The sequence below is a fragment of the Leuciscus leuciscus genome, assembly GCF_965113295.1.
Source record: "Leuciscus leuciscus genome assembly, chromosome: 11".
NCBI lineage: Eukaryota > Metazoa > Chordata > Actinopteri > Cypriniformes > Leuciscidae > Leuciscus > Leuciscus leuciscus.
In genome coordinates, this window is record NC_138735.1 from 22,875,378 (window position 1) to 22,901,081 (window position 25,704).

Sequence of the window (25,704 nt, forward strand, 5' to 3'; positions counted from 1 at the left end):
AACAGTTGTCGTTGACTCCAGAAAAGATTGAAATTGTCAATGAAGTTTACTCCTTTTATATTGCAGGTTTTTTGCAGCCATGTATTTAGCCCAAGCAACCGTGAAAACCTGTTTGTTCCTCTTGCTGGGAGTGGTCCACTGATGAATGTTTGAACTTTCAGTCTTTTAAGTGTTTCAAAAAGTTTATTGAAATCCTTCTTAAGGAGTTCTGACTGCTCTTTATGAATATCATTCTTCCCCACATGTATGATGAGTCGATTAGCAGTCTTATGTTTCATCAGAATGTTCTGAAGTTCCCTGTTTATATCAGAAGTTGTTGCTTGTGGAAGGCAGCACGTAGTTGTATCCCTGCTGCTAATGTTTCTGATTATGGAGTCCCCCACTATCAGAGTCCTGGGCTCGGCTGCGCTCTGAGCTGAGTGCCGCTGTCTGCTCGACCTTGAGCGCCAGTTAGCATCAGTGTTAGCTACTGGCCTATTCAGTCTGTGTTCGATCACATTCATCACATTTGTGGATTCCTCATTTACATTCATTAGTACTTCAAATCTGTTCTCAAGATGTATAGGCAGTGGTAGCAGACCAGTGTTTGCAATCCTTGTCAGAGCTGTATCTGGGGTAGAGGATGCTACTGCGGTAATATGTGGGGCTCGTGACAATCTGATGTCTCGAGTGCCTTTGGGTCTCGCTCCCTGTTTGTGCCATCGATTAGTAAGTCGATCGGCTTGTTTCTCTACCTGTCGAGGAGTACTAGTTTCATGGGACTCACCGGCTATATGCTGAGGGTGTCCATGACGAAGCTCTGTTGTGTGTTCCGTCTGGTTTGGTGGTCCCGTAAATAACTTTGTTTCTAGAACTGCAATCCTTTGTAAAAGTCTGTGGCAGTTAGTGCAGCAAGTAGATTCCAGAAGAGGCATTTTCTCTCTTATCCTTGTAGGCAGACAGTTGTGTTTTCCTTTCCCGGTATGTAAGCTGGTCGGGTAAAAGAATTCTCAGTTTTTGTAGTAATCCAAACTTTGTCGTATGAGCACTGTGCTGATTTGCTGAAGTTAAAATTAGGTGATAAAAGGAAATAAAATAAAGGAAATAAAATATAGAAAAAATAGGAGATAAAATGTAAAAGCGATAGAGCAAAACGCGGAGCAGTAAGCAAGAGCGTCCGAACAGTAGCTGAGCACTTTTATCCAAAGTCACTATATAAGGCACTATATAAGGCACTATATAAGGCCAGTGTGAGTCTGTTGCATACATATATAATATCTCACAGTATCAGAGTTTCAGAGGGTGGACATATCCACCTACCCTGTCTCCTACGACAGTGTCCTGTATTGGAAATCCTCATATTTGTGCGTAGAGGATCTCTAGAAGGGAAAGAGATGCCATGTGGCATTTTGTCTGCTCCTCTTAGTCATGCTCTAGTTGCCAAGGGTTAATGCGTCATTGTCACACTCAGCGGGTGATTTATGATGGTTTACGTGTTTCGTGAAAAAGTGTGAATAAATATGCACGTGTGTGGGCTGTTTTAATTCAGGGTGTTTAGGCAACTCACAATCACATTCTCTCTACACCTTTCCCCACTCTCTTTCTTTCGAAAGAGCTGCATAAATCAGTAGTGAATGGGTAAACGTCCTGATTTACTGCTCCATAAGTGGATGTACATTTCCCCAATAGAATCAATGACGTTTTGACACCCTTTTTGTCTCTCTCTATATATATTACACAACTCTCTGGAATACTTGATTCTGATTGGTCAGTCATCCATCCATCCATCCATCCATTTGTCTATCTATACATCCGTCCGTTATAGTGCACATACTCAGGCATGTAGTGTGGTGACACTTTTGTGAGTTTGAATCCGGCTAGAGACGTTTCCTAATCCTATTTCAGTAATTTCCTGTCTCTAGAAAAACGGCCACAAATAAAACAAAGGATTTGTACAATGATGTTGACACATCAATATAACCCTTTTTTTTTTTTCTTTTTTTTTGTGGGCGAGGTTAAGCTGTGCGATGTTGAGCACATTCTGTTTTGTACTGCAATACTGCTTAAGGATTGTGTCTTGAGGTCTGCCTCACTCGCACTGCACCTCGCAGTGACTCAGCAAGAGAAAGCAAAATTCTGCTTCTGGAAAAAAAAAACACTAGTATGGAAATGCTTTACCGTTAACAAGCTGTGACCTTTTTATTCATCTGACTGAGACTTAAGGAAATGAGACAGAAGATGGATCTTGACATGTTTGGAAGACAGGACAGGACTGCAATGAACTGGATTTAAGGCACTGTGCGCACTGATTCATTCATCCAAAAGGGTGGGAATAATCTTTCACACTAAGTCTCAGGAGGCTGGGCAGAGGTTTTGCAACAGAAGACACAGTTTCACATGAGACTGCAACTATTTTTTCGGCGAAGAATCAGATTACACATGCTATTCTTGACTTTAGCTTCATGTTGCGGCTGATGGGAGGTTGAAGAATCAAAGAAATATATCTTGCAGATTAGAGGAGACGCTTGTCAGTTTACTGTGAAAACAGGACACACCCCGAGGGAGTGCAGTTCACTCATACACACACTCCCTGAAAGCACTGCTTTCCATGCACAAATGGCGGCAGTCTCAGACTACCAGCGACACAATAATGTAAAAGACGAGGTAAAAGATGCTGTGTACTGTTTCATCTGCACAGCAAAAAAAATTAAATAATTTGTTTTGTTTGTGTTACAGGAAATGTCCTTAAAATAACAGATTTACTTGAGAAGCAGAACTGTGGAGGATAATATTGTTAATGCTTATGTTGTGTGTGTGCAGCCGGACGGTGAAGACATGCAGTCTGACGAGGGTACGGAGTGGCTCATGGAGCTGCTCACTGACGTGCAGCTCCAGCAGTATTTTCTGCGTATCCGTGATGACCTCAATGTCACACGTCTCTCACACTTTGACTATGTCAAAAATGAGGACCTTGAAAAGATCGGCATGGGCCGCCCAGGTGAGTGGGGTTGCATGTGTTTTAACTGTGTGAGAGGAGTTTTGAATGTTGGAAGAATTCATTAAATTATTATTAAATTACTTATTTTATTTGGGTATATAATATAATTTTAAAAAGATGAGGTGAATATTATATTATATTATATTATATTATATTATATTATATTATATTATATTATATTATATTATATTATATTACATTACATTACATTATATTATAATGTATTATATTATTATATCTTATTATATATTTTTCATCCCTCTCTGGCTCCGCAGGTCAGAGACGGCTGTGGGAGGCAGTGAAAAGGAGAAGGGCCATGTGCAAACGGAAGTCATGGATGAGCAAGGTATGGTGTGGATCCTGAAATGAAAAATGCCTATATTATATATATATATATATATATATATATATATATATATATATATATATATATATATATAATGTATACACACACATATACACACACACACGCACATATATATATAATAATGTATACACACACATATACACACACACACGCACACATATATATATATATAATGTATACACACACATATACACACACACACGCACATATATATATATATATATATATATATATATATATTAGTGTTATTTTAGTTTTATTATATTACAGGGTGATATGACTGGTTGCTCACTGAAGCTAAGCAGGGCTGAGCCTGGTTAGTCCCTGCATAGGCCTCATGGGAAAACCTGGGTGCTGCTGGAAGAGGTGTTAGTGAGGCCAGCAGGGGGCACTCACCCTGTGGTCTGTGTGGGTCCTAACACCTCAGTATAGTTATGGGGACACTATACTGTCAAAAAGCACCGTCCTTCGTGATGAGACATTAAACCGAGGTCCTGACTCTCTGTGGTCCTTAAAGGAACCCCCCTCTAAAGTCGAGCTGTGGTATCCATGCCCTTGAGCTGGCTCTGGGTCAAGTCCTTTGTGTGAAGCACAAAGTTACTTCCTTGCTTAGCATGAAGCTCGGGCAGTGGCCGTAGGGAATACTGTCACTGAAAGCCTGTATGTGACGCGAAGGTGGAGTATTTTTGGCGTTTCAGCGAAACTGCCGTTTTTTGACGTCTTTTGTCACAGCCATAATTTGGCATGCACTCCCCTCAGCATGGCAGCGTGGGTAGATCGTTCCCCACAGCGCTCTGACGCAGTGCGAGTTCCCTTTCGAAAGGGAACGTCTCAGGTTACGACTGTAACCTATGTTCCCTGAGAACAGGGATCGAGACACTGCGTCTTCCCGCCATGCCTCGGGGATGCCTGCTGAACAGTCTCCTCAGATGATAACTCGTTGACATGTTCTCCAGGCTCCCCTTATATACTTCCGGGTTGCACTAGTGATGATGTCATAGGTTGTCGCCGGCCAATAGGATTGCCATGATTAGATAAGCGTTTCAGACACCGGTTCACGTGAAGGATTTCCCCATAGCGCTCTGACGCAGTGTCTCGTTCCCTGTTCTCAGGGAACATAGGTTACAGTCATAACCTGAGATGTTTTCTAAAGACACATCTCTCATGTCTGTGTGGCAAGCATTCAGTTCACAGGTAACTTCAATGAGAGAGACGGCAGAATGCGAATCATGTTTGTTTTCTTTATTTTGCGAAAAGCATAACAATTTGTTATTATTGTGAGCATATACAAAAAAAAGTAGACACTTAACATTTTCAAATGATGTATAAAAATCCAACACAGGCTCATTGGAAAACCGTTTCTGCGGCAACATTTTTGCGAAACGCAAAATACGTACCAATACGTACATATCACTGCAGTTTCTAAAAGTAATGAACACTAGAGGCAGTAAAACAGCAAGCACTGTTTTCACACACAATTATAATACAGGGGCAGATAATGGATTAATAAAGACTTGTTTTCATGCAGCTTCTTACACAATTATGTTATGACCTCAAAACACATTTTACCATAGTGCATGATTTGTAAACGAATATATTTTGGAGTTTGCATCACTTAACCAGCTCCATATGTTCAGTTTTACTGATGAATAAGCTTGCTCGATTGCTCACCTGGTACAGAATTGTACTTGTGATGCGGAGAGCTCAGGTACAAACCCTGTGAAAGACGAGTTACGATATAAGAGCTCAAGTTCAAAACAAAACTAAAATGCCATGGTTACGATTACATTTGTGTGTCACATTTGCTTTTGTTAACACTATTGGGTAGGTTTAGGGCAGGGTTTAGTGTAGGTGTACGTTATTTTAAAACGTGATGGAGCGTTAATCTTTTAGCACCGCTCACCGGACATTTCAATTCAGAACTGCAGTGAAACGTACAAACACCAATGTAATAAAACGTTCCAGAAAAATCACTGATCACCAAATCACTTTTAGCGCCACTTACTGGACATTTCACTTTGAAACTGTCATGAAACGTACACGATGAAACATATTTTGCGTTTTGCAAAAAATGTTGCTTCAGGCACTTTTTTCGAATGAGCCTGGGGTGGAAAAATCGATGGAGTATTTTGAGTTGCTGAGAAAAAAATGCCGGTACGGCCGCCGATTCCTGGGGGTCAACACAATATATTATTTCATATATTTTTCATAGGTTACACAGCTGGTTGACTCATGACAGTAGGACACACAGCAGCAAACTAAATAAAGACAAATACGCCAAGGAACAGACGGCATGCCTCATACACCGGCGCAATCTTGGGATATCACATTTTTCAATACATTTAAACCATTTAATTTATTGATCATAAATCTATGGAAATATATTTTCTTTTCATAAGGGAAGACCCGTGCATCAACATGAAGTGAGTCTAGCTGCTTTACTAAGACAAAAGTCATCTGTTAATCTCATAAAGATGTAAAATTCCAGATATTACAATTTAAACTGTGTTTCATATAATATATTCATGCAACATTAAAACACATGCTTTAGATAGAGTTTACATGTGAAATTGCAGAGTTACATGTGATACATGTGAAAACTGGCAAAGAAAATCAAAAGAAGACAATTACGTTTTGGGAAATAGCAAATGAGCACTTTCAGCACAAAAGTGTTTCAAAAACAGAAATATATTATTGATAACTGTTCACCATACAGTACAAAGCTTTAGTGTTGATTTACTTAAAGGTCCCATGACATGAAATTTTCACTTTCTGAGGTTTTTTAACATTAATATGAGTTCCCCTAGCCTGTATATGGTCCCCAAGTTTCTAAAAATTTCAATCGGTGTAAATCGAGCTTTTGCTATCTTTCTCTGCCTTTGAGAAAATGGAGGCTCATACGCGCTGATCTTGAATCTCCTCCTTATGACGTCATAAGGAGGAAATGTTACCTCCCCGGTCTCTGCTTTGCCCGCCCAGAGAATATTTTCCGCCCATGAGAAAATGCGCTAGGAAGTAGGAACGCGCGCGATTTTAGTTTGTCCACGAGAGATATCATGGCTTTTGAGCGAGCGAAGCATAACAATTGCTCAATAATTGGATGTACAAATGAACACCGAAGGGTCAATACAGAGCTGGGCTTGCTGAACGTCTGAAACTAAAGTCTGGATCACTCTCTTTGGCTCAGCTACACACCTCGGACAAGTAAGTCAACTAATGATATATAAGTGTGTTGCTTTACTGTTTATGGTTACCTAGATTTTACACGTAGAATGTGGCTGTAACATTAGCTATGCAGCTATGCAGTTTATGTGTGTGATACTGAATACACACACTGTAACGCGAGTGTTGTACATGTCTTTGTTATTTGGATAACCGTTTTCCTGTTGGTTATATGGCGCGCGCGATATCCGCATTTCAAGATCGCAGAGCTTGATGTAATTGTAATAAGATAAATACAGACGTTACAGATCTCTCATGAAAAGGCAACAGTAGGTTAGCGTTAGCTACATGATAATAACTGTAAACCATCCGAATAAAGTACCGTATCCAGACATAATATTTTAAACTAACCATTCGGAAACGTCCTGCTGGAGCCGCTGAGTTGCAACTTCTTCATCCGTTGCTTCTCCATCTGGATCAGATTCTGGGTCAAACTGAAATGCTTGAAAGACTGCGTGTCTTCGTGCCATTGCTATATCCAACGTAAACATGCACGCCACGGTACCGTTGCGCAAGATGGTCAAGGCCACACCCACCCTCCACCTTGCGCCGCCTTTCTCCTCCCCATTAGTATTTAAAGCTACAGACACCGAAACGGCCTGTCTGAAGGAAGCTCATTCTGGGACTGGCTTGTAGTGGCTATAATTCTGCACCGAGGCTGAATTTTTGGAAAGAGATTTCAGATACAGTACTAGGGACCACTAAGGCCTATATTAAAGCCTACAAAAAGTAGCATGTCATGGGACCTTTAACTTGTAAAGATTGATTAGCATTCAGAATTAATCAAGCCATCACATTTTATAATGAAAGTAACTTTCAATCAATAGAAATGCAATGAAAGAAGATTTTTTTCATCTCTCAATTATCAACACGACAGTTCAGGTAACTTTTTTTCCCAGAGGATTTCAAGGTGTAAAGAGTCTCACACCAGAGATCTTTCTGATCTCTTATTTTCTTGACATCAGTAACTTTAAATATCTCATATGGAGGAATCAGCACCTCTTTCTGTTTAGGAATCTTAGAATATTTTATCACATCAGCACCTTCACACGTGTAGATTTCAAAACAAGACTTAGTTCCAAAATCTTTTGCTATTTCTTTTTCAAAAGAGGAGGACGTAAATGAGCCGAAACGAACCTCTTTGTTCTTAACATCTTTATCAAATTCCACTGTTGTGCCACGATAAGTTGTATTGCATTTTTCCTGTGTTGCTTCTGTATTTTTCTTCAGAATCTGTATTGCTTCTGTCAACAGAAATTGAAGTGAATACCATTTGAAATTCCCATCTTTGTATATTTTTTTCTCAGTACGAATGGCTCTATTGAACTTACTAAATACTGTAGACTGATTGTTAGTGTACACATAAATGGCAATTGAATGAATCTTTTTTAAGTTATTTTCTGGTTTTGCATTTTTTTCAGCTTCTTGATAATCAGAATTAAAATCATTGAGAAACATTTCCTTTGTCAGATTTTCCAGGTGTTTCATGTTCTCTCTACAACCATCATATTGATCATCGACAGAATCCAAAGCCATATCCAATGGATATGCAGCAGAAGCTCTGTGATCCTGCAGCGACAGGAATCATAATGATCAGTCATCATTATTCATACATGTAATAATCATACTCAAACACAAGCTCACCTGTCCTAGAGCCGTTAAAATGAAAAGAAGTGCTTCAATGATCAGCAGCATCTTGATTCAGTCAAATCCCTCATATGATCCAGTAGTAGATGTAGTGAAGTGCAGATGCTGAAAGACAACAGCCTTTCACAAATACTAAATCTATGACTCAGTTAGGAATATGTGCATAGATTTACACAACTGAACAGTTTCCACCACTACTAAATCTGTAGAGCAAGCATATTCTGTCAGAAAGGAGAATCTGACGAAACTGTTATATTGACCTTTTACCACACCCCCAAAATGACTTGTGAATTTACTTGTCTTACTTGTCTCAGATTCCCTCAGTTGTTTTCAGGAGCTCAGGATCACTGATGAGAGAGGAAGATCAGGCAGTTGCTCACAGCCGGATGACAACAGTGATCTTGGGAAAGCAGGCTTTTTATACCGGTTATAATGAGCGCGTTCTGAGATGTCAGTTTGATAAAAAAATTACTTGTCATTATAGAAGGTAGTAGACTGGACTGTGACAGTCCAGTTCATTTCTTTTTCCTACATGTGTCAGATAAGACAAGAGGATACAAATTACCTTTATTTCATATCAGAAATGTGAAGGAGATTAAAGACTATACATGCTTAAAAATGTATTGTGGTTCCAAAGTTAAGCAGTAAAAGAGAGGGACATTTATTTAGGTTCATTTGAATCCTCATGTGTTATCTGACACATGTAGGAAAAAGAAGTGATAAGGATGTTCTGAACAAGGTTTGTTCTGAATAAATTTGAAATTTGCATCCTCCTCTCTTAATCATACCAGAGCGTTTTTGGAACTGCATTTTTAATGGTTGAAAGTTGGAGATCAAATTGAGGTGTTTAAAGGAACCGTATGTAAGAAATGTATTTCAATTAATCATAAAATGGCCCTGATATGTCACTAGACATTAAGAAATCATGTTCATTTCAAATACTTATATCTCTGACAACAGTAGTCCGGCCAGGATATTGTCATTTAAAAGTGAAGTTGCAGCCCTCAACTGATGTCGATGTTGTCATGTTGTGTTTTGGCCTGAAGCTCCACCCTCCACCTATCTACTAATCACGAAGTCAGTAGTGTTTCGGCATCCGGGTTGCCAGCTCTGCACTAGTTACCACAGCTGCAGCTACAAACGTGTCGGATAAAAAATGTCTAACGTTACGAAACCTAAAAGACCTCGTTATGAATCCGAAATACGCAAAACATCTCTCATGAAGCATAAACATAATTAACAGAAAAAAAAACTTACCGTGTAGGAATCGTCACTTGCCATTGGAAGCTCGTTGTAGCAGCCTACGTTCCTGCTGGATCCTGCAGCCTAACTGGCATCCTCGAGTCAGGGGGGAGGGGGAGGGGATACACCGCTCTACAGTAGTAGATTGCAGTACCAGTTTTGGCCACAATCTTACATACGGTTCCTTTAAAGTCAAAAATGGGAAAAGAGAAGAGGTCAGATGCCTTGAAAGAGAAGTGACTTGAACTTTTCAAGAAATCAAGAGTCTTTTTGTACCTGCATCAGCAAATTATTTGTAGAACTTTTAAGCAAATGAGTTTAAGTTTGCTTGTTACTGGTTTATTTATCTTTTTGTGTATTTACTAATTTATTAAGTAATGTATTTAATGCTATTATTACAGAAAATGACGCACATGAAATGTGAATCATAGTGAATAATTGACCGGCGTTTGAGACTTCTTCACTGGCAGAACTCTCATGCAAAGTTTGCACATTGCTTGTGTGATATGATATCCACTGACTCACCTTCATGGCTTAAGATGGAAATATTTTCAATATAGCGACGTGGCATTTTCCTTTATCACCAGTTTCTCGCAAAATGATGGAAAATATAAACAGAAATTGTAATTAAAACCTCTCAATTAAAACCTCTCAAAACTAGTTTTGATTCGGTATTGACTAAGAAGTGCTACCTATTGCAATACAATGTTGTCAGACTACAGCAACATTCTCCCACGTATTTTGCTGCACTTCTTTCCGTCGTTGGTATAAGTGGCAGTGGGTGGTAATAGATAAGAAATGTACAGTTTTCTATCATCTTGCTGATAATGTTTTTTAAGTCATGGGGCAGTCCTGCAGCTTGAACCCCTGTAGGTGAACCACCCTTTCAATGGAAGCTTGATGTACTTAAAGCAGCAGAACTGGTTAAATTTAACGAAAGAAAAAATTGAATATGTAATAGTAAATTTTAAACAGAATAAAACTAACTTTTAGAACAGAAAAATAGAATCAAAAGTAAAAATTAGAGAGGACAACAATATAGCCTATATTTCATATTGCAGACGTTGGAACAGAAGCCTATTCATCAACAAACAAACAAAACAAAAACAAAAATACACCAAAAGACCATCATAGGCCTATCTCGCAGTCAGTGAAAATAAATTAGGTGCAATGACGCTGATTATTTTTGCTATTTTATCGAGGAATAATACAAATGAAGAGCGCTTTTCTCTCGTGTGCGCGTGTAGCAGGTCCACTTCTGTACATAAGGAATTCCAACAGCAGACAGCAGGCTGGCTTCAAAACGACTGTATTTATTGACCCTGGAAACATATGGGACAATTTGATCAGAATGTTATCCGTTGCGGCAACCTCTTTCCGCGTTATACACAATATTACAGTTTTTCTCCATTGGTTTGGCTCATTTCTTGAAACAGAAATGACATTCTCAAAACAACATGGACAAACCTCCAAACCACTTGGCAATTGTTCACAACAGAATTGAATTTCTCATTCATTTCATCAAATTGCAAATGTCTAAGTACATGTCTCAATGTCTCAGTACATCTTTGCAAATTATTAAGTACAGGTAGCCTACATTTAGCACAATTTCCAAGTGAATAGATATTGCTGATCTAAACTGATTGTTGATTCTCAGTCTAATGGTTGTTCGCTCCAAAACGTGTCAGCGTCATTTCATTGTATAAGTCATCACATGCACAATAGTCTGTTCAATTGTCAAAATTAGTCAAGAACATAATACCTTGAATACCATATATGTATATATATCAAATAATATTGGCCACCGGGCCCCAGGCCAGCAAGGGGGCAATATAACTATGTGTGCTGCCATATCTGAGAATGGTGTGGCCACTCACATCCCCAGTCTTGGCCCATACAATACACAGAAGCTCCTCATCTTCTTGGACCGCCTTCATTTTGATTTGATCCCTGAAAATGAGAGAGGCCTCGTAGGGCCTCGCCTACCACAATATGTCATTGTATGGGACAATGTGAATTTCCACCATGGCCCGCTCATCAGGGCCTGGTCCACTACTCATCCAAGGATGGTCATGGTGTTCCTACCACCTTACTCTCCTTTCCTCAATCCTATTGAGGAGTATTTCTCCGCTTGGAGGTGGAGAGTGTATCGGCTCAAGAGCATCGGGCTCAAGATCAGAGGTCCATGCTCCATGCAATGGACGCTGCGTGTGCCATTTCTTCCCTCGTTGCATCGCAAGGGAGAATATACGCTGTGATGTGGACGAGAATCTGTGGCCAGACAGACAGCAGCGTGTGGATGGCCAGGAGGGTGAGGACGGTGGCCAGGAGAGGGAGGGTGAGGACAGCGACCAGTGAAGAACTGTTAGTTGTGAAACTCCAGCTTTATTTACAGCACTGTAGGCTGCATAATTTTCATTGTTTTTTGTTTGTGTGTTCAGTATATTACTGTATGCTGTAAACATTTTCTTTTTACTCTGATGTATGGAAGTTCCTTTATGTGTGTGAATGATAATGGTTACAATTTCCTTGGCAGTATGAGTGCAATGTGTGATTTCAAACCTTGGAGTCTACTCTTACCCTAATTTCTCATTTCTTTTTTTCAGTTTTATACACAATTGTATTCTGTTAGCTAGACAAAAAACAGTACAGTAACCATTGTCAATGAAGGACTGGGCTAAGACTGAAAGTTGGACATGAGGGATATTTCAATGGTCCTCTGCCATAGTGACAAAACATCTAAACATTTTGACTTGCAGTGCTTACACAATGCCAAAGGGACGAAGCATTTTGGAGGCACTGACTGTTTAAATGAGAAGGAAATTTAGTTTTGACACATGAGTGAACTGTTTTGGGAGAGGTATGAACTTTTGCAGGTGAACCATGGTGTTGTGCTGAACCATCCACGTTATTTTGGCAAAAGCACCAAGAGTGTTGAGAACGTCCGGTCTGTTTCAAGAAATGAGCCAAAGCAATTGAGAAGGATCTTTGCCATTTTCGTGGCACTGACTCTTTATATGGGAAACAAATTTAGTTTTGAAGCATGAGTGAACAGTTTTGGGAGAGATATGAGCTTTTGCAAGTGAGCTATAGTGTTGTGCTGAACTGTAAGACTGTTTTGCCAAATGATCTTAGAGTTTTGAGAAAGTAATTTCTGTTTCAAGAAATGAGCCAAACCAATGGAGAAAAACTGTAACTGGGAAGAGTGAGAAGAAAAAAAGTGCGTCTTGCCTCACCACCGTCCATTTGCGATCTGAGGCTGACGTGACTCACGCACTTACCCTGTCACAAATGGCACCCTAAGCACGCGTTGTCTCTTTTTCTGAGTCCGCACTTTCGCGATGTAACTCCGCTTTGACTGTCGGGAAGAAGTCTGCTGCGGAGCTTGTATCAGTGCAGACTGTCGGTACACGATCCGTTCCACCTGCACGATCCGTTCTACGCATGCGTAGTAGACGCACTAGAAAACCGCACATGCGCAAATGATAATTCTGTTTGACAACATTGAAGGGATTATTTTTCTCATTTAGATTATATATATTAGCCTATATAGACCCATACTAACACAAAATTACTCAACTTAAGACTCTGCAAAAGTGCGCATCGAGGACGCAAATCGACCGCAAAGGGTGCGCGCGCACCCTTTCTGAGACCTAAAATGACAAAGGGACACCCTACGGTCTCACGGACATAACGGACACGCATACTGCAGCCATTGTAAGTCCACAAGACCGAAAGTGCATATGAAGTGTGCCATTTGGGACAGGGTCACTCTCTTAAAGGCATGATAAGCTGATGATGACTGATAAGCGTCCCACTTAATGAAATACCTTAATTGATAGTTCCTATAATCACAATAACATTGCATGACTCACTCGTATAAGTATTTAATAGAAAATGATACCGAAAGTCGGTTTTGGGAAGTTCATCATATACAAATAAAATACAATTAATATTTCTCTCTTCCCAACTTACTACATTCACCCCCCTGAAGTTCACAAAACTAGTCTAATACTAGTGACTAATCGACACTGGGAATGTGATCACCCTCTGACAAAATCACAGTATTTGCATGCAACAAACATGTTACCCAACTCACTGGGAGAGTGACAAAAGAAAGTTGGCCAGACTCTCAAGTGTCCACCCGCAAAAAGAAGTGCCATAAACACTACTTCAAAGATACTCAAATGATCACCACTATTATTGTACCCCAGATGAATAATTCTGACAGGGGAACTCAACTCCCACTTAAGAGGCTTTTGACCTAAGAAGTTTTCTGGGTCATAATTCGAATCGGTCTATTAACTGGTTTAATCAATCTGCCAGCCCTTGTTCTGACGGTGTGAGCCATTTCAGACGAAGGCTGAACTACTTCCCCAGGAACTCCGTCAGGTGGTATTGACTCTTCCATGTCACGTTCAACTTCCTCAACATTCATGTCAGAGGGGTCAGATGCGGAACTCTCACTTTCAACATCTGTTCCATCAAGGGCATGCTCTGATCCTGGTCCGAAACTTGGATCTCTGGTTTCCTCTTCTATTGATGGACTCGATAGACAAGCTGGAGAATGACTGCTCCACCAATCTCATTACCAGCATCCTCTAATTCATTTACAGTTTTGTCGATCATGGTCAGCAGTCTCAAAGTCCGACCCGGAGTCATCGAAAGCTGGTTCAACACAATCCTCCCTCTCGTCAACAGGTAAGAAATTTGCGCGTAAGTTGTAAGTTCCTGTGAACCACCTTCTCCTTATTGGCCCTGGTGTTCCTTACACGGTATCTTGTATCTACAGATACCACAACATGTCAAGTCAAGTCAAGTCACCTTTATTTATATAGCGCTTTTTACAATTCAGATTGTATCAAAGCAGCTTCACAGTGATACATGAAAATAATACAACAAAGTTTGTTTCTAGAAGAAAAATGCGTCATCGTCTACCTTAAGTAAGGCAGATCAATAATATTGTTTAATATTAAATGTCTCCAACTAAGCAAGCCAAAAGCCAAGGCAACAGTGGCAAGGAACCAAAACTCCATCAGGTGACAGAATGGAGAAAAAAAGCTTGGGAGAAACCAGGCTCAGTCGGGACCAGTTCTCCTCTGGCCAACGAACGAACAGTGTATGATTATGATCCAGGCAGCATTACAGGTCAGAAGTCAGATTGGATCAGAACATTCAGAGTATTTATCCATTTCCATCTGGTTGGAAGTCGGAGTCATCACGGCGGTATGGAGACGAGTTTGTTGAGGATCAGTGGCGATGGCTGTCTTGTCGATGAGGCCTTCACAGGGCTGATGAGGCTGGCACTTCAGGGATGTGTTGTGGATGGGTTCAGGCGCAGGTCCACCATAGGGGAGAGACTAGTTGACACTTCAGGACAGCGTTGTCGTCGTGTCCAGGCGCAGGTCCTTCATCAGAGCAGGATACGGCCTGGATCCGGCTGACTGCGGTAAACCTCAGGATAAACAGAGAGACTAATATTAGCATAGAGGCCATCCTTCTTATGATGTACCAAGTACATCAGGATTTATGGGAAGTGTTCCCGGTTCCGGCTGATCTAAACTATGCAGCCTAACATTGAATTATAGAAGTCTATAATGTGTTATGTGTATGCTTGGCCAAAGAGATGTGTTTTTAGTCTAGATTTGAACTGACAGAGTGTGTCTGCTTCCCGGACAATGTTAGGAAGATTGTTCCAAAGTTTTGGTGCTAAATAGGAAGGTTGAGTCCCAAACATGTATGGTTGAGCACCACTTGTCAGCCAGCTTGCACCGTCCATGCTCCCCTTTATTAGCGAGCAACACATAGTCTCCTTCCTCAATGTCTCGGCCTTTGACGTCTTTGTTGTAATGCTCAGTTTGCCGTTGTTGACGGGCAAAGCCAGTTGGCTCATGGGCCGTACAGTTGTAAGCCAACATCAGGGTTTGCAGCATTGTTTGGCTCTCGGAGGCAATGCCCTGATCATATTACCCAAGGTGCGATTGAACCTCTCGACTTGGCCGTTGCCCATCGGGTGATATGCTGTGGTTCGTGACTTCTGAATGCCAGCAATCTGCAACAGTTCCTTGATCAACCTGCTTTCAAAGTTCACTCCTTGGTCCGAGTGGATTCTTTGTGGAAATCCATAAACAAAAAAGAACTTGTCCCATAATTGACGAGCGACTTGACTGGTTCCTGCACGGAAATGCATTAGCCATTTTCGTGAAGTGGTCCGTTACCACAAGTACATCAACGCTCTTGCCAGAAGAATCCTCAGCAGACCAGAAGTCTATACAGACTAATTCTAGTGGACTGACAGTTCGGATGTTTTCGGGACCCTCCCTTCTGGTTCAGGTTTTTTTCTGACCACACAAAATTGACAGCGTCTCACATACTCACGGGTGTCACTTTCCAGTCCAACCCAAGAAAATCTCTGTCTAGCCAAAGATAACGTTCTCAGTGTTCAGTGGTCATCAGTGTTTGTCTGCTCATCCTGAACTGAAGTACAGGCTCTACTCTTCATCATATCATCAGTGTTTCTCTGTCCTACTCTTCATCATATCATCAGTGTTTCTCTGCTCATCCTGAACTGAAGCTCAAGCTCTACTCTTCATCATATCATCAGTGTTTCTCTGCTCATCCTGAACTGATGCTTAGGCTCTACTCTGCATCATATCATCAGTGTTTCTCTGCTCGTCCTGAACTGAAGCACAGGCTCTACTCTTCAACACAATGGTGACCCACAAAACAGACAGAAACACTTTACATCCCAACAGAACATTAAACACTAACAGATCTCTTCTATGTGCAAAACATACAATAACGTTTCATTTCAAAGTTTACTCTCATTTTATTGAGTTCAAATAAAAAAAAATTCTAAGTGCAAGGAAATTTAATATCTGAGTGAAAATAACTTGTTTCATTTAGTAAATTCGATTCTTAGGTTTTTAAAATACATGACTGTTTTTAAGGTAAACTACTAGCAACAGTCTTGCCAGTATATTACTGTTTGTCTAACTTACATTTTATTACTGTTAAAGGTGACATTTCTTGAAAATCTGACTTTTGCCGTGTTTACTCAGCTAACAGAATTTTGTTATAAGAATGTTCTCCAAATATTCAGTGTTGGTTCTGGGAACGTAAACAATGTCCAGTTTTCTTGACGTTGGAGGAACGTGTGCAATCAATGCAGAAATGTTCTCCAAAAACACCTGCGATTACTGATAAAACACAAACTTAATGAAAGTCAAGGGTCAAGAGCCCAACTAAAGCAAACACTGATCTCCATGATGGTGACCTCAAATGAAACATTTTCAATAAGACATTAACATCTAAACCTCTGTTCTTTCTCAATAAGAACTTCTGTTGACGTGACAGAAATAAAGTCAGTCTGGTTAGTAATAAGTGAAGCTGGTAATGCTGTTTGTGGAGTTGTTTAATCAGATCTTGAGAGAGTTAATGTCTTTTATCTTCAGTTCAAGGCTGTGGCTGAAGAAAGTTGTAGTTTGTGTTCTTATTACTCTTTCGAAAGATGTTTGAAAGAATGTTTCAGGAACATCATATTAACTTTTAAAAATACCAGGATGTCTTTCGAAAAAGAGTAGGGGTGTAACATCGGCATTCTGTCCCTCATGGCCTCCTAATAATCCCCATATACTGATTGGCTTCATCACTGTCTCCTCTCCACCAATAAGCTGGTTTGTGGTGGGCGTTCTGGCACAATATGGCTGCCTCGCATCATCCAGGTGGAGGCTGCACATTGGTGGTGGTTGAGAAGATTCCCCCCTTCCATATGTAAAGCGCTTTGAGTACCCAGAAAAAGCGCTATATATTATAAATATAACAAATAATTATTATTATAAAAATTTTTGTTTAATTTTTTGTATCATTTTATTCATTTTTTTAAATTAATGCTATTTAAGTGTAATTCTTTTTTTTATTTCAGTTTTAGGTTTTAGTACTTTTTTTTGTATTTACAGTTATATATATATATATATATACAGTATATATATATATATATATATATATACACACACACAATATGTATATATATACATTGAGTACGTTGAGGAGATTCCCCCTTCCATGTAAAGCGCTTTGAGTGCAGAGAAAAGTGCTATATAAATGTAATGAATTATTATTATTATTATTATTATTATTATTATTATTATTATTATATTATATATATATACTGTGCGTGTGTGTGTGCGTGTGCCTGTGTATATAGGGATAGATCACACAAAAAAAAAAAATCTAATTCTGTCATCATTTACGCATCCCCATTTCATTCCAGACCTGTATGACTTTCTTTCTTCTGTGAAACACTGAAGGAGATTTAGTAAATATGTCGATTTTATATGTCGATTTTAAATAAGTATTTTTTTCTCATAGCTGCATTTAAGCTTCACATAGATTATCTCTGATGTCTGCCAGGTTTATAAATGACACCTCGCTCTCACTGTGTGAAAAGCTACTGCATCTTGGAGTCAGAGGCAGGTGGAATCACCCTCAGCCGTAGTCTCTGTGCTTGGGCCAGCAGGTGTTCACCGGGAAGCGTCCTGACTCCGATTCCCAGACTCCAGCGGTGTTCCGCAGCTCATCCCCATCATCAGCTCAACCAGACGGTCAGCCAGCCGATCTCACCTGCCTCATCAGTGACAGAGACCTCACCCTCTACGAGAAACTGGGAGACGGCTCCTTCGGAGTGGTGAAACGTGGAGAATGGCAAGCCCCCTCTGGAAGAGTGGTAAGAGGGAAGGGAGATAAACATCACTAGTAATGATTAGGTTTCCATATGCAAAATGAATATAATGCATCGAGTTTCTTCCTGTGCTGTAGCTGAGTGTGGCTGTAAAGTGCCTGAAGACAGACCTGTTGGACCAGCAGGGTGAAGGTCTAGATGACTTCATAAGGGAAGTTAATGCCATGCACTCCCTGGACCACCACAATCTCATCCGTCTATATGGTGTTGTCCTCACACACCCCATGAAGATGGTGAGGAATGAGAATTGAAGCACTAAAAATGGCATTCTGTGTCTTTAAAAAAACAACTATGTTACTATATAGTTCCCTTTATGGTATAGCAAACAAACCTAAACCAAATCAAACTGAATTACACTAATACTTTTCCTTAGCAAGGACACATTAAATTGACAGTAAAGACTTTGACATTGTTACAAAAATATATTTCAAATAAATGTTGTTCTTTTGACTGTCATATTCATCAAAGAATCCTGAAAAAAAAATGTATCAGGGTTTCCACAAAAATATTAAGCATCACAACATTGATAACAATAAGACATGTTTCTTGAGCACCAAATCAGCACATTACAATGATTTCTACAGGATCATGTGACTGAAGACAGGAGGAATGGCTGCTGACAATTCAGCTTTGCCATCACAGGAATAAATCACAATTTTAAATATATTAAAATAGAAAAGTCATATTAAGTAGTAATAATATTTCACAATATTACTGGTATTTTTGAATAAATAAATGCAACCTTGTTGAGCATTAGAGACCTTTTTTCAAAAACCTAAAAAAATCATACTGACCCCAACATTTGAAATTCAGAATTGTTAATGGTTTTAATTTTTTTGTGAACTACCCATCTTATTTGTGTTTCAGGTGACAGAACTTGCCCCATTGGGTGCTTTGTTGGACCGCCTGAGGAAGCGTCAGGGTCATATTTTGATAGCGGTGCTGTGCCACTACGCCGTTCAGATCTCCTGTGGGATGGCGTACCTTGAGTCCCGACGATTCATTCACAGAGACCTGGCTGCACGCAACATCCTGTTAGCCTCCAACGACCTCATCAAGATCGGTGACTTCGGCCTAATGAGGGCCTTGCCTAAAAACGATGATCATTACGTGATGCAGGAGCATCACAAAGTCCCTTTTGCCTGGTGAGAAGAGTTATAGACCACCATCTACTTTTTATTCATTCCCCCAGCCAATGTTGACATGCCCTGTGCTTTGCAGGTGTGCTCCAGAGAGCCTAAAGACCCGTACCTTCTCCCATGCCAGTGATACCTGGATGTTTGGAGTAACATTGTGGGAAATGTTCACTCATGGGCAAGAACCATGGGTTGGACTCAATGGTAGTCAGGTATACACACATACCTGACCCTAAACACTTTTTTCTGTAAGTAAAGTTGGTGTGACATCTGTGTGTCCTTTTGCATAGATTCTCCATAAGATCGATAGGGAGGGAGAGAGGCTTATCAAACCAGAGGACTGTCCGCAGGACATTTATAACGTCATGCTACAGTCCTGGTCGCCCAAACCCGAGGACAGGCCGACATTTGTGTCCCTCAGGGACTTCCTTGTGGAGGTAAGGTCTCGAATAGCAACAGCAGAAGGTGATTATACTGGTTAGAATGTCCTTGTATCAAAGTCTTTTTTATTGAATTGCACATACACCAGAATGTCAATTTAATTATTGGTTATTTTAATTGATGAAGTCTTTCTAATTCACTTATAGACAATGCCCACTGACATGAGGGCACTGCAGGACTTTGATGAACCAGACAAACTTAAAATTCATGCCAATGACATCATCACTATCATTGAGGGCAGGTGAGCACGTATTTTTGAGTTTTTTGAGGGCATGTGAGGACGTATTTTAGAGTTTAGAGTATTTTAGATCTAAGTTTGAGTAACCACTGTATTATGTGGTCGCTGTTAACCTATGGCCCAAGAAAGAAAGCATTTTAAGGTATGCCAAAGTCAGAATTTGATCAATAGATTTAATAATCATTAAATTAATTGCAATTATTTTATTCTTGACAGTCCTAGTTTTTCACCATTTATGCTAATGATATGAATGTTTAACAAAGCAGCCTTGCTTTCTTTGAAAACATTTTTTTACTCTAGTAAAAATGTATTTACTCTAGTTCTTTTAGTCTGTTTTTACAGCCTAATTTCTGTACTGCAGAGCAGAGAACTATTGGTGGAGAGGTCAGAACAGACAGACTCTGAAGGTGGGACAGTTCCCGAGGAATGTGGTGACCTCTGTGGCTGGTCTGTCTGCTCACGACATCAGCCGACCTCTCAAGCACAGTTTCATCCACACAGGCCATGGAGACACAGACCCACACCGAAGTTGGGGCGCCCCTGACAAGATCGATGAGTAATATTCCATGACCATGAACGACTGACCTCTTGTTAGCAGACTCTATGGATTTTTCTCTCTCTTAGGGAACAGACCGCATTACTTGATTTCACCACTAGAGAGCAGCAATATATTATTTTAACCCAGTAATTCTTTTAAACCTTTTTTATTCAAATGCCCTCCGTCTGCTGTCATTATAATAAAGTTTCTTACTTTTAAAATTTTTTAATGGAAAATTTGAATATTGATATGTTAAATTTGATTTAACCTCGATTCATTTTGTGATTTCAAAATACAGTGGCCGAAAGAGCTCAATGTGTTGAAACTAAAAAAGAAAACATATGCAAATAGAAATGTGCTCCAAATACTCACAATACAACCAAATACAGAAACGCACTGCAAGTACTCACAACGGACATACGATCAGGATTAAAATAAACAAAAAACTCACCTTTAAGGTCATTGTCAACACCACTGACAAGTAGACACTGAACAATAAGCATGTCTCATCCAGGTTTGACACTTGCTGTGAGTATTTGCAGCGGGTTTATGTATTTGGTTGTGTTGTAAGATTTGGAGGACATGTGTTGTCTAACTGATGAAGATGTTTTATTTAGTTATTTACCCAATGTGCTTTGTGTTCAGTCTGTACCTTGGTAATCCTATGGATCCTCCAGATGTTCTTGGGATGGATTCAAATACAGCCAAGCCCACTAAACTTCCAAACCGGGCTAAAAGTAAGCAATTGCTTGATCTTGTTGAGCTGGGCTGTTCTGCTCTTCTTCAAATTCACCACTTCTCTCTGTCTTCTTTTATTTCTGATCTTTTCTTACTGTTGTGTCAGAACAACCTCCCCCCAGGCCTCCTAAACCAGCAGTTCTTCTTAAGAGTAAGAACCATTTATTTTCTTCTAAGAATCACATGACAAAACCCATTTTCCTAAAGTTTTGCCTTATGACTTGTTCCCAGAACCATTTTACGACTCTGTGCTGGACAATGATGATGATCTGATAGTGACGGGTGTGAAAAAACTCTCACTTAAGACTCCCACGTACCTGGGTTTGCGCCCCTGGCCTTGGGAAAGCACTAGGCCAAGTGACCGCCTTAGCGAAGTCTCACTCATTGACTTTGGTGACGATAGTTTCAGCTCTCCATCACCCTCACCCATTACCGAGACGCCCAACCCCAGCACAGCGAAACCACCCTTATCCTACGCCGCATCTATCTTAGATATGGCGCCACCGCAGAGCCCCAATCGAGCCCTGCCCAACCCCATGCACCCTACTCCTGTGGTAGATTGGGATATGCGGCCCCTACCTTCTCTTCCGGCATATGACGAAGTGGCCTTGGAGTGTGCTGAGCAGGAAGACATGGAAGTGAGCTCCATAAATGCATCTGCGGTGCAGGAAGACACTGTATCTGAACAGACACAATCAGAGGATGACATTAAAGTCGATGGTAAATCCAATGTGGAGGACAACCTCTTTCTACCATTCAAGCTTGGTGAGGAATCCCACTCGTTTTCGCAATCAGCAGACATCTTCAAGGAGCTACAAAGGGAGGTGATGGTGAAGCTTCGGGTCCCTCCGACCGGACGTTCCCTACCTTCTTCACCCCTCCCAACTCCTTCAGCTCTCGCCCCACACCGACAGATCATCCTGCCCTCCTCCTATGAGGACAGGCCTCAAATTCCTCCAAGAATTCCAATCCCACCCATGCGGCCCTCTAAGCGGGCAGGAATATATGGCAGCAGACTGTCGGTTTCTCTTGGAGACCAAGAAGACGTGAGCCGTTGTCCGCCTCAGATACCCCCAAGGGATCACGCTCTTTCTCAGCCCAACTCTCGGGCACCGAGCCCTATGGTGCCGCAAGGCGGCTCCCCTCAACAGAGATCCAGCCTCTGTTGCGTCGGATCATTGGGCTCCTGCCTATCCCCGTCGTCATATTCCTCTGCGCCATCCAGCTCCTCCATCACATCATCTACGTCAACCGCCACCACTGCAAGTTCTCAGTACGGATCTACTGAAGTGGGCCAGACTCCGGCTAAGAGTCCCTGCATCCTCCCTATCGTGTATGGTGGTGTGAAGGCCAGCAGCACTCATTACTACTTGCTACCTGAGAAACCGGCATACCTGGACAAGTACGAGAGGTTCTTGAAGGACTCAGAGGGAAACAATGAGAAAAAAAACACAAATATGGCCACTGTGAGGCCTATGGTTCAACAGCAAGTCAACAAGCCCAGTTCTTCCCCCGGCCACACTAGTAACAGCGGGACTTCCAACAGTCTGGCCTGGCCGAGCAGCACCCAAGCAGGTGTCTACAACCGTGTCACGATACAACAAGTAAGCAATTTTTCACCAGAGACTCTAACCTTTGGCTATTCAATGATGTCATGGTGTTTTGAGATGACTGATTGGTTGTTTCTGTAGGTGCAGGAGGCGGTACATGGAGTGACTGTAGAGGAGTGTCAAACGGCCCTTCAGACACACAGCTGGAACTTTCAGGAGGCCGTCAAATATCTGAAGGTATTTGTGTGCTTCATTTCAGACACAAAAGAGATAGGTGCTCATGGATGATGAAAGATCTTTGAAGCATTTACACAGATGACTGTTTCCTGATGTAGGTGGAGCAGTTGTTCCGACTGGGTTTGAAGGCTCGGCCTGAATGCGTAGAAGCTCTGGAGAGATGTGGCTGGAATCTGGAGCAGGCCAGCACTCAAATGCTGGACTCCTACGGTCCATCTAGACATAGGTAGTATAACTATATGATTATTTAAGGAATAGTTCACCCAAAAATGAAAATTTACTCTAAACCTGTATGACTTTTTTTCCTCAGTGAAACATTTTTTTTCCCAAAACATTTATGTCCATACAATGAAAATCATTGGGGTCCAGTGTTGTTTTGGACCCCACTGATATTCATTATATGGAGGGTAAAAAAATCTGAATTCTTTAAATGTCGTCTTTTGTGTTACACAGAAAAATAAAGTAAAGAAGAATAGAACATAATATATTCAACATATCTCTCTGATTTGTGTCAGGTTCTAATGGCAGGAAAAGGAAGAACAGAGCTGATCTCCGTTCCAGCGAAGCAAAGCCAATGAGAATCAATCCAATGAGAATTCAGCTCTTTGACTGTGGACCAGTTATACAATAGATGTTTGCTAATAGATTATGCAGGTCACTTGAATATTCATTGCTTAACTGCTTATAATCAATACAAGAAAAATGCAAAATTCACTTACTTGAAGTACAACAAGTGCAATGTGAACAGTAAAAAATGAACCATGTACATCAGATTGTGTTTGTATATTTTGCTTAAGTTTTAAAATAGAGAAAAGTTTGCTTTTCACTGCATCAAATGTGACTTTACCCTACTGTATTCAGCCTGTGAAATGTTTGTAGTTTATTTATTCAGAATATTTTATGCAGAGGTGTAGGAACCATCTGAAAAGTGGGGACATAATTTAAATCTTATCAGCACTGCTCAATATTAATTGAGCGATGTGAGTTGTAATGGTTGCTACATCTCCTAATTTAATGTAAAGACATTGCAGGGTATACTGGTCAGACATTATAAGCTTTTTAATGGATGTATAGACCATTATGAATGGATGTATAGACCATTAAGGTGCAGTCGCATTTACTGTTGTTCTGCAAATTTTTGTGTAAGAAGTCGGTCATTTCAATAGGAATTGAAATCCATGTGATCAGCAATTTCGTGTGAGGGTAAAAGATTTCCCCACACAGATTCCTCAAAGGGTTCAAGGTCACATGGCAAATGACCAACTTGGTTTGAAAGTGACTTCTGTATAAGCTGTGCTTCATACATCGCTACATTATTGACAATGGACGATGGACTTTTTCCTGTGAAATTTCATGATAATATGACCTCACCTTTATGCATTATCTTTTACGCTCATACTTCGGTTAACTCTCATTCATGATGTTGCATGCAGTATATAGGCCTTGTTGCTAATATCAGCTTATACTAGTTTTTCATTAGTTTTATTCTATTCTGTGGTGTTAAAATTAGTCGCCGCCTAAGACTGCACAGCCACAGATCATCCACAGTTGGTCTTTCTTTTTTTTTTATGCCTCTATTATTGTGGTTTAATCTATTTTAGAAAACCCACGATTAAAACAAACAAACTGTGGTCGAACTGAGAATGTTCATTCCTCATGTCAAAAGTCTGGCTAGACAAGACTATTTTAGAATAAACCCATTTTTCATGTGCCATGATGGCTGCAGACAATACTGTAAATGCACTTAGTGTATTCTTAATTCATCAGTTTCTTGTTGGTTTTGTTGGTCTTCATTGTCTTTATCACAGGACCAATTGTTCTCATTTGCTGATTTAGCTATTATGAGAATATTATCTTTTTCATTTACTTTTAGGTAATAGTACCTAAAAGTACGTTTCGCTTTGAACTTTGCATTTTGCAATTTTGCTCAGGTTCATATATCAAACAGCACTTAGTCTCTGTATGAAGATTAGGAGAAGTTTGTATTAATGAAATGATCTTAACTGGAACTGAATAACAGCTTTTTATGTGCATTTTTCTTCTGTCAGAACATGTCGACCATGCATCAATCACACACAGACGTCTTACTAAGCAAACTGAGGCTTTTGCTCTGTGCTTGTGTGCTCTGTAATTTTCATCTGCCTCCTTTACAGATTCTCAGTATTCTAGTTATGTTTTACCTGCACTGGTTTTGTGTTCATGTCTTTGCAATTGTTGTTCAGTTTTTGAAATATAGCCTGTGTCAGTGCTCACCTTATGTAGGTTGCCTCCCACTTTTTCTGAATTGGGTGGCAGAATGCTGGGCTTACTGTAAAAGCTTTATAAATGTGTATTCTATAATTATCTATATGTATTTTTGTAATGAAGTATATATTTAAAACTGGTGTGAATGAGGTTTCATTATTTTATAAGCCTTTTTGAGTTTGAAGTATTATGGCAACTATTCACAGATATATTAACAGATTATACTGAATGCAAGATTCCAAGAGGCAGGGCTGCACCATGGGGCCCACTGACCCTGGAAGTGGAGCTGCACCATGGGGCCCACTGACCCTGGAAGTGGAGCTGCACCATGGGGCCCACTGACCCTGGAAGTGGAGCTGCACCATGGGGCCCACTGACCCTGGAAGT

General features: G+C 40.4%; 2 protein-coding genes and 1 long non-coding RNA gene across 9 annotated transcripts in view; 1 reads left to right on the top strand and 2 right to left on the bottom strand.

Moving 5' to 3' along the window:
* The window catches only part of tnk2a (tyrosine kinase, non-receptor, 2a), a 31,742-nt gene extending 6,289 nt beyond the window's left edge, over positions 1-25,453 (top strand). Inside the window, exons 1-16 of one of the 6 annotated variants that reach the window (XM_082184050.1) lie at positions 1,994-2,643; positions 2,800-2,986; positions 3,253-3,323; positions 17,974-18,180; positions 18,273-18,428; positions 19,063-19,340; positions 19,417-19,543; positions 19,622-19,768; positions 19,919-20,013; positions 20,372-20,566; positions 21,194-21,285; positions 21,393-21,437; positions 21,518-22,890; positions 22,978-23,073; positions 23,172-23,299; positions 23,589-25,453. In XM_082184050.1, the coding sequence (XP_082040176.1) occupies positions 2,596-2,643; positions 2,800-2,986; positions 3,253-3,323; positions 17,974-18,180; positions 18,273-18,428; positions 19,063-19,340; positions 19,417-19,543; positions 19,622-19,768; positions 19,919-20,013; positions 20,372-20,566; positions 21,194-21,285; positions 21,393-21,437; positions 21,518-22,890; positions 22,978-23,073; positions 23,172-23,299; positions 23,589-23,595 (3,252 nt within the window). In that variant the 5' untranslated portion in view covers positions 1,994-2,595 and the 3' untranslated portion in view covers positions 23,596-25,453. Of the gene's footprint in view, positions 1-1,993; positions 2,644-2,799; positions 2,987-3,252; positions 3,324-17,952; positions 18,181-18,272; positions 18,429-19,062; positions 19,341-19,416; positions 19,544-19,621; positions 19,769-19,918; positions 20,014-20,371; positions 20,567-21,193; positions 21,286-21,392; positions 21,438-21,517; positions 22,891-22,977; positions 23,074-23,171; positions 23,300-23,588 lie in introns of those variants that run through there. The other 5 variants (XM_082184048.1, XM_082184051.1, XM_082184049.1 and 2 more) reach the window with 5 other exon arrangements.
* On the bottom strand, positions 4,572-6,082 carry LOC309509398. Its single transcript, XR_014209891.1, has 2 exons — positions 5,061-6,082; positions 4,572-4,806 (listed from the first exon to the last, which is right to left on the bottom strand). It is a non-coding gene; the product is annotated as an uncharacterized lncRNA (long non-coding RNA).
* LOC309509397 (ecto-ADP-ribosyltransferase 5-like) lies at positions 7,321-8,315 on the bottom strand. Of its 2 annotated transcripts, XM_082184057.1 has the most exons (3): positions 8,211-8,315; positions 7,898-8,135; positions 7,321-7,810 (listed from the first exon to the last, which is right to left on the bottom strand). In XM_082184057.1, exons 1-3 carry the CDS (start codon positions 8,259-8,261, stop codon positions 7,425-7,427), a joined length of 675 nt encoding a protein of 224 aa, XP_082040183.1. In that variant the 5' UTR covers positions 8,262-8,315; the 3' UTR covers positions 7,321-7,424. The 2 variants fall into 2 exon arrangements, with proteins under 2 accessions (XP_082040183.1, XP_082040182.1); XM_082184056.1 differs by having other exon boundaries at positions 7,321-8,135.
* Positions 25,454-25,704: the final 251 nt, after the last annotated feature.